At 40.5% G+C, this 8,557-nt stretch overlaps 1 protein-coding gene across 3 annotated transcripts in view; it reads left to right on the top strand.

Annotated features, from left to right (window-relative positions):
• The first annotated feature begins 7,511 nt into the window (after positions 1–7,511).
• Positions 7,512–8,557, top strand: part of IGF1 (insulin like growth factor 1) — an 83,425-nt gene continuing 82,379 nt past the window's right edge. For all 3 annotated transcript variants that reach the window (XM_010357271.2, XM_010357272.2, XM_010357269.1), the window contains exon 1: positions 7,512–7,838. In XM_010357271.2, the coding sequence (XP_010355573.1) occupies positions 7,776–7,838 (63 nt within the window). In that variant the 5' untranslated portion in view covers positions 7,512–7,775. The remainder of the gene's footprint in view (positions 7,839–8,557) is intronic.

The following is an 8,557-nucleotide window of genomic DNA, read 5'->3' as shown; positions in this document are numbered from 1 at the left end:
TGTACTTTTATTATCTAGAGAAACTAAGCACAGGTGCCTATTTTTTTTGTATTTGTTTTCATGTGTTTGAGTGGTGTGCGTGTGTGTTCTAGGATAAGACCAAAAAAAAAAAAAAAAAAAAAAACCACTGTTTATTTTCTTGTTGCCAATGAGCGTCATCTTCATAAAATATTAATGACATGGCCAAGCCAAGTGGCCACAACTTCTTTTTGGCAATGATCAAGAAACAGTAAGTGCAGGAGTCACAGGTGTAAGAAAAATGAATGAGAAGAAAACTTAGAATTGGAAAATATAATTTATTAACTTGGGTTTTCTTTTTTGCCACTTGGAAAATATTATTATTACTATTCAGTTTTAGTGAGGGAGGACCAGTGAGTGCACCTTTTGAGAGGCACTGATATGATGGTTAATTTTATGTGTCCACTTAGCTAGGCCACAGTACCCAAATACTTTGTCAAGCATCACTGTAGATGTCTCTGTGACTTTTTAAGGTGAGATTAACATTTAAGTCAGTAGAGTAAAGGAGATTACCTCCATAATGTGAGTGGTCCCATCTAATCAGTTGAAGGCCTTAGTAAAAAGAGACTGACCTCTCCCTCAGAAGAAGAAATTCTGCCAGCAGACTACCTCTGCTCCCCTCCCTGGTTCTCCAGCCTGCTGGTCTACCCTGCAGACTTTGACTTTCCAAGCTGCCACAATCATGTGAGCCAATTCCCTAAAATAAACCTCTCTATATATACTTGTATACATCCTGTTGATTTTGTTTCTCTGGAGAACCGTGACTAATACAACTGGGTTTAACATTTTATCTGGAGCTCCAAAAGAAGCTGAGGTATTTGTGAAAGGTATTGTGAAAGGAGCAAAGGGTGTCCTAGGAATATCTGAGTGTCTGCAAGGTGTTTAACCCGTGTTAAAGAGTTTGTGTTGGGCAAAGGACGAGATACTATTTTTTTTTTTTTTTTTTAGGCAGAGTTTTGCTCTTGCTGCCCAGGCTGGAGTGCAATGGCACGATCTTGGCTTACCACAACCTCTGCCTCCTGGGTTCAAGAGATTCTCCTGCCTCAGCCTGCCGAGTGGCTGGGATTACAGGCACCAGCCACCATGCCCCACTAATTCTTTTAGTAGAGTCGGGGTTTCTCCATGTTGGTCAGGCTGGTCTCGAACTCCTGACCTCAGGCGATCCGCCCACCTCGGGCTCCCAAAGTGCTGGGATTACAGGCTTGAGCCACTGCGCCCAGCCAGGACAAGATACTATTTTGAAGGGTATGTGCTTCCCAGATAGAGCATTACGAAGGGCTATTCTGGATGCAGCGTCCCCTCTGCCATTGAATGTCCTAACTTCTGTTTATGCAGGGGACCCCAACAGGAAGCACCCTGAGAAGTTCCACAGTTAGCCATCTGGAGGTAAAAGATTGAGGCTGGGGCTGCATGCACTGCTTTCATGGAGCATAATAAAACTTCCTTAATCAGCCCACAAGAAGTGTGTGATGTTCTGATGAACCTGCATTCCTAGAGAGTTCACTGCTCCCCAGAAACAAGATCTTGCCTCAACTCTTACAATGGAAAATCTTTATCAAGTGTAATCATTTCATTTTTCTATTAAAATCTACCTCCCAAATATAAACACTGCAATTAAGCTTTACAAACGGAATATCTGGAAAGGTGAATAGATGATCAATATGTACCTCAGTTCTTACCCAGGCTTGCCTCTCGTGGGCCTAGGCTTTGATGTAACCCACATCTGCTATTTACCTTGAGGCACTCTTCATTCCCAGGGCTAATCACAGACTTAGTTACACACAAATCTTTGTGTACGAGGGAACATGAGAAAATTAAGACTGTTTTCCAGTCTTCCAACTGTGTGAAGGAGGCTATTGATGGGGAGTGAGAGGTAAAAGGGTTCCACAGGGCAGGACTCTGAGCTCATAGCCACAGTCTCAGCTCCCACATCCCCCCATCGCTGTGAACTTTCTCATCCCTACATAAGCTTACTCATGCTGTTCCCTCTGCCTGGAATAGCCTTTATCATTGATTTTTCATCTTGGAGGTGAATTCATGCTTCAAGGCCTAACTCAGATGCTTTTCTGGCTGACAACCCCTCTTCAACATTTCCAGTCTCTGTGAAAGACTGAAGTGAAAAATGAGTGAGCTTAATGGAGATTAAAATTATCTAGAAATGTAATTAATGCATTTATATGGTGGCATCTTTTTGAGTAGAGGGTCTTTGTTCCCTGCCTTTATGTTGTGACTATGTATTTGTTTTTCTAACACAATGGCATGTTATTGTAGTGATTTCCAAACACCAGGCTTTCAAACACCACCTACAATTGTGTGTCATAACCATCGGCCACCTGTCAAATTATTTACTTACTTTAAATATATATGTTTTTCTTAACTTGATATTCTTAAGACTTATATACATATGTTTTAAAACTAAACTTTAAAATATCTATTTTAAATATAGCATCATTTGCCTTAAACAGAAGGTTTGCTTAAAAGAAAATTCCATAAAAACAAAATAGTATTATTAAATTCTGGATAGAAACTTCTGCCGGAAAGACTTTGGACTGGAGAGTCACTTTTTGGTTGTTAAAAAGAGAGGTTTTTGTAACACAAAGGATAAATGCTTGAGGGGGTGGATACCCAATTCTCCATGATGTGTTTATTTCACATTTCATGCCGGTATCAAAATATCTCCTGTGTCCCATAAATGTATATACCTACTACATACCCACAAAAATTAAAACTTAAATGTAAAAAAATAATAAAATAAAGAGAGACTAATGAGTGCTAGGGAAGCACTGAAGACAAACTAGTACCAAACTGAGACTTTCTTCTTTGGAAATTCAGGATCAGAAAGAGAATTGTAAATGGAACCACCTCTATACTTAAGTGATTCTTTAACGCCACATCTTTGACCAGGGGTGTTATAACCCACATTTTGAAAACTAATATGATAGAAATACTGCAGAACAGACAAGGAGACTGGGTTTGAATTCTATTTTGTGAGCACCTAAATCTGTCTTGCTTGACAAGTCATTTTTCTATCCTCCAACAGCCCCTCTTCCTGGTCTTATTTTTCTTATAAAATGAGGAGGTTGGTTATTTTACCCTCAAGGGGTTTACGCAATTTTTACATTTTACCTTTATCATCATTTTTTTTTCCAGACTTTCATTCATTCAACAAAATGTTTCGAGCTCATGCACCCGGAATTAGGAGCTGGGAATATGGCCGTGAGGAATCCATCCATGCCCTGATGAAGTTTATGATCTTTCTTTCCCCCATTATCAATCTTCCCCTTTTTAAACTACAGTGAATTGAATATCTATCTTACTTATTTCAAAAGACTTAACAAAACTAAAGATAAATGCAGCTTAAAATGTATTTAAATCCAGAACTTTCAAAAAACCCCCCACTCCTGACAGAACGCACAGCCACGGTCAAGAGTGCAGTGGCAGTTTCTCAGAAGTCCACTAGAGGGCGCGCACATTTTTTTTATTCCCCAAGAAAGCGTTTACGTGGGTCCTGCCCCTGAAGTTTGGCATTGGTGTCTCTTTTCCCCACCTTCTATGCAACGTGGGGCAAGTGTGACGAGTCCTCAGGTTCTCTCACTCCACCAACCCACCCTTACCCCATGCCGTGACTTCTCCTCTGCCATAACGAAGAACAACTTTGCTCACACAACCACAACAGTTTCGTTTCTGTTTCCAGCATTTGTCCTTTTGACATTTTAGAAGAAATAAGATCCAAGATCGATGTTGAAAAGAAAGCACTGATTTCTTTAGTGAGAGGTTTTCTCCTCCCTATTTCTGTTTTCCCCAGTCGTGGGCGAAACGCTTCTTCAAGGAGTTAGAGCAGCTCCTTTGAGCAAATCTTCCTGGGGAATCACAGGAATCTTTCTGAGCAGATGTTTTGGAGCTGACATTAGGCCACTTGCTCAGCAGCATGTTGAGTTTTTGAAACTCTGTCTTTTCCTCTGAGTTTTGTATTCTGAATTGACAAGTTCTTGACCTCAAACATTAGTTTGAGCAACCCATGACCAACCATCCTCACAAACCATGATCCAAGAGAAGCATCCAATAGTTTCCCCCAAGTTCTTTGCCTGGTGGTTGCCCTAGAACCTTATGCCTCACCCTTTATTTGATTCCAAAATTCCCTTACCTCCAAATGTCCATTCTGAGCTTTCCTTGGGAATCAGCAAAGACATTAATGAAATAAATTGTAAACACGCCCTATTGTACATGGATATGAAACTACCTTTTGGACTAACGCCTCTCCAGTTAACACAGGAGACTGGGAACATGGCTTTAGAAGAAAAAAAAAAGTTAGGGAGAAGACAGGGCCTCCTTGCCCACCCCACCCATGCTTTCTGTGAACCTTAGCCAGCTTGCCCTTTAAGGAAATGAACAATTTTTTCTGTGTGTGCGCGAAAGGTGTCAGAAGGCTTCTGAGGCTGTAGCTTTATGCAAATATGCTACTCAAGAAGAAGGCTTTAGGGGAGAGTTATTTATATCCCACAGGCATTACACATGCAAAAGGTGAAACTGTGAATCTCTGAATTTCCAGGAGTGGATATTCTTATGATGAGCACATCCTTGCAGTTAGCTATTTTGGTGGCCATATCTCACTGTCAGATTTTTGCTGGCAGGAGACTACATAATCATTCCATGATTTTATAATGACCCTAGATGTTTCTCTCCAATGGGACCTCATAACCCGAACTCTTCTTGGGCTTTAGATTTACTACTACCTTGAATTTGTAGTAATAGGTGCATTCATTTCTTTTACTCCTAAGCAGGTACAGCACTTAACCATTAAAAAGTAATCCGGTGGCACGTTTATTGCTCTTTCATTTTTGTATTGACTCCTGGAATTAGCAAAGAAAATGACCTTTTCTCTAGGAATTATTGCCCTGCTCCATTGCTGGCTCACCCTGTCCAAAAATATAGACCATTCTCCCAATTGAAATATACATTAATCACTTCAGGAAATTGCTTCCCCCATTGGAAACTGATAGCTCTCATCGGAATGTTTCCAAAGCACAGCTGATGACAATTACGACTCACTGAAATTTCAGTTTTCTTTGATTGTGACATAAAAACTGGGACATAAATTAAAACCTAATTATCCTTTAAGGGTAATTGGGGTTATAAAACCGAGAGACTGTGAGTCAGTGTGTCAATATCGCTGAAGTACAGCATCTGTCCCCAAAACAGCCTTTCATATGAAATGCTTGTGGATAAGGTTATCTGTGCACCAAGCATGTCAAGAGAGCACATCAAAGTGGGTGACAGACTTGAAGACATATAGTTAGCTTCTAGGACATCTTGGAACAATTAAAGTATGCTAAAACTGCAATGGGAAGGGGTTAAACAAAGCCCTGGCCTTTACCTGTAATGGTGCCCAATGTTGGAACAAGGAACTTAGCACCAAGACTCCAGCCAGTGTCTGACTCTCCAAACTTGGTTGAAGAGGTTCTTTCTCATCTGGAAGACAGGTGAGATCAGCTCTTTTGTTCCATACAATCTACATCGTCGAAGTCCATAAGAGGATAGACATTTTTCAGAAAGGGTGTGATCCACAAAAACCGCAGAAAAGAAAAAGATTTGTTGTAAATCAAGTGCACAAGGAGAGCTTATTAAAGGAAGCCACGGATTATTCTTAAATGCAGGGATTACTCACACAGCTGCACATGTGGGTAATCCCTGCATTAAGAATAATCCAGGGCCACCTACCGGGCCACCTCTGGATGATACCTCTTAGTATACTCTTTGGGTCAAATCCCATCCACTGAAATTTCCCAACATGGTACCCCAAAGCCTCTCATGACACAGTTTGCCTCCCTCATTTTGGATTTTCCAAAATATTTTACTCCCCTGTCTTCCCAGAGAATGTGTCACTCCCTCTCATTGTGCACTGTTCATGTTTTTAAAAAGAGCACATGCCCATTACATGACTGTGAAGTTTTCCTCTTTGTCTCTGACATTCAACTGCAAGCCCCTGAAGGGACTTTACCATATCTTCTTCCTCTTTGTTTTCCTAGGGATGTGCGTAGTTGGGCACATAGTAGAGCTCACAAAATGTTGCTGAACATAGTGCACCATTGACACAACATAATTCCAGATTTCTAACTTTGATTTCTGAAAGGTAAACATTGCTACAAGGTATTAACCACACAGAAGACCCAAACAAACCCAACCCCCTTCCAAAGAAAACAGGTTTGTTTGTTTTTTGTTAGGGCATCCACTTCTACAAACAAATTTCTGGCCCCAGTATAACATAAAGAGCCAGAGTAGGATTTCAAGCAGAACTCTGTTTTCAGTTGATGTGTCAGTCCCCTGAGAGTCATGTGGGAAATAAAAAAAAAGAAAAGAAAAAATTCAAGGTCCAGGTTATTTCTACCACTCCTGGGAAACCAGGCCTGGAAAGCTCTCTAGGGAAAGAAGTATGTCTGCTCTGGGCTTTTGCAACCTTATTTTATAATCCACTTTCTTATCTACTGCTTCACAAAACCAAAGGGAAATAGGTACACACTGTATCAACAAAAGATCAGAACTGAATTCTCAATGGCAAAGGCAAGTGTACATTATAAATAGCAAAACAGCTGGCTTGGACCATGTTGCCGGCCAGTCACCCAGTTGAGGGATTTGAATGACATCATAACCCTTGAGAGGGTATTGCTAGCCAGCTGGTGTTATTTAGAATACACAAAAATCAGAGAAAGAAAACACACTCTGGCACACAGACTCCCTGTCTCTCTCTCACACACACACACACACACACACACGCACACACACACACACACAGGTTTGAGTTATGTGGAAAATTCAAACAACAGGAAAATTGTTTGGCCCCCAGGTCCCCTTCTCCCAGAGTGGTGGGGTAGGGAGGGGACAGTGACAGGCAACCTAGTTAAAGAATAAAGAAAAATGTTCTATTTCAGTTGGTTTTTACAGCTTGGCATAGTCTTTGCCTCATCGCAGGAGAGAAAGTATGAGACAGTGTCCTAAAGGGACCAATCGGATGCTGCCTGCCCCTCCATAGGTTCTAGGAAATGAGATCACTCCGCTCACTTGGCAACTAGGACAAGGGGTCACCCGAGTGCTGTCTTCCAATCTACTTTACCCCAGTCACTTCGGGGTTAAAATTTAGAGTTTGCTGGAGAGGGTCTTATCGTTCTTTCTTTCTTTTTTGTTTTATATTTTGCATTTGCTCTAGAATGTAAAACTGCTCTCCCATCCCCCATGTATATTCCTTTAATACTGGTAAGGTGTATGAGCAGACGTGTGTGTCTTCGTGCCCAGCAGAAAGTTAATCAGAAAACAGATCCTTATTTTCTATGGCAGCATAAGTATTTTAATGTCTGCTAACCCTGTCACTAACACACATTCTTTTAAGGGAAAAAAATGCTTCTGTGCTCTAGTTTTAAAATGCAAAGGTATGATGTTATTTGTCACCATGCCCAAAAAAGTCCTTACTCGATAACTTTGCCAGAAGAGGGAGAGAGAGAGAAGGCAAATGTTCCCCCAGCTGTTTCCTGTCTACAGTGTCTGTGTTTTGTAGATAAATGTGAGGATTTTCTCTAAATCCCTCTTCTGTTTGCTAAATCTCACTGTCACTGCTAAATTCAGAGCACATAGAGCCTGCGCAATGGAATAAAGTCCTCAAAATTGAAATGTGACATTGCTCTCAACATCTCCCATCTCTCTGGATTTCTTTTTGCTTCATTATTCCTGCTAACCAATTCATTTTCAGACTTTGTACTTCAGAAGCAATGGGAAAAATCAGCAGTCTTCCAACCCAATTATTTAAGTGCTGCTTTTGTGATTTCTTGAAGGTAAATATTTCTTACTCTTTGAAGTCATTGGGGAATTTTATTCAAATTGTGTACTGTTTGCTTCTGCCTAGAACTGTTATTCACTTTAAAATTTTCATTGTTTCGGAACTGGGAGTTATTTATAAATTGCTGAATATGCAATTCTGTGGAATCTGAAAAATAGCTCGGGGAGATGGATGCATTTGCACAGATATCTGTCTGAGTAGAAACTATTGCAAGGTACTTACGCTAAATCCTCCACTTCTGCAGGGCTTCCGTGGTGTCATTATAGAAGATTCCTTTAAATCCTGTCTATGGCTAAGGGCTATAGAGCGTGGAGATGAACTTGGGGATTTTTTTTCTTCTTTTGCAGGTGCAGATGTTTTATTTTTAAGACCATGTTCTTGTGCGTGTGTGTGCGTCTGTGTGTGTGTAACTCATCAGGACTTTATTTACAAGACAGGCTATATATGAAGAGTTATATTTTAGATGATATTAAAGCTTTTAAATATGATCTTTGGAGCTAAGGTGCCGGAACTCTGCACTTATGCTCAGAGAGTTAAAGTTAGAGTAAAGTGTAATTTGTTCTTCCAAAAAAGAACTCCTTGACAACTCTTGCTGACCTTGCATATTTGCATAATTTAAACAAATATATACTGTATATGGAAAGCAGAAACTTTCTAAGAGCTGCTCGCCCAACTTTTCTGTTTAGAAGAGGACTTTCATGGGCAGAGTTGGGA

Source organism: Rhinopithecus roxellana, chromosome 10, assembly GCF_007565055.1.
Source record: "Rhinopithecus roxellana isolate Shanxi Qingling chromosome 10, ASM756505v1, whole genome shotgun sequence".
In the NCBI taxonomy this organism is placed as follows: domain Eukaryota; kingdom Metazoa; phylum Chordata; class Mammalia; order Primates; family Cercopithecidae; genus Rhinopithecus; species Rhinopithecus roxellana.
This window is presented reverse-complemented; position numbering and strand designations above follow the sequence as displayed.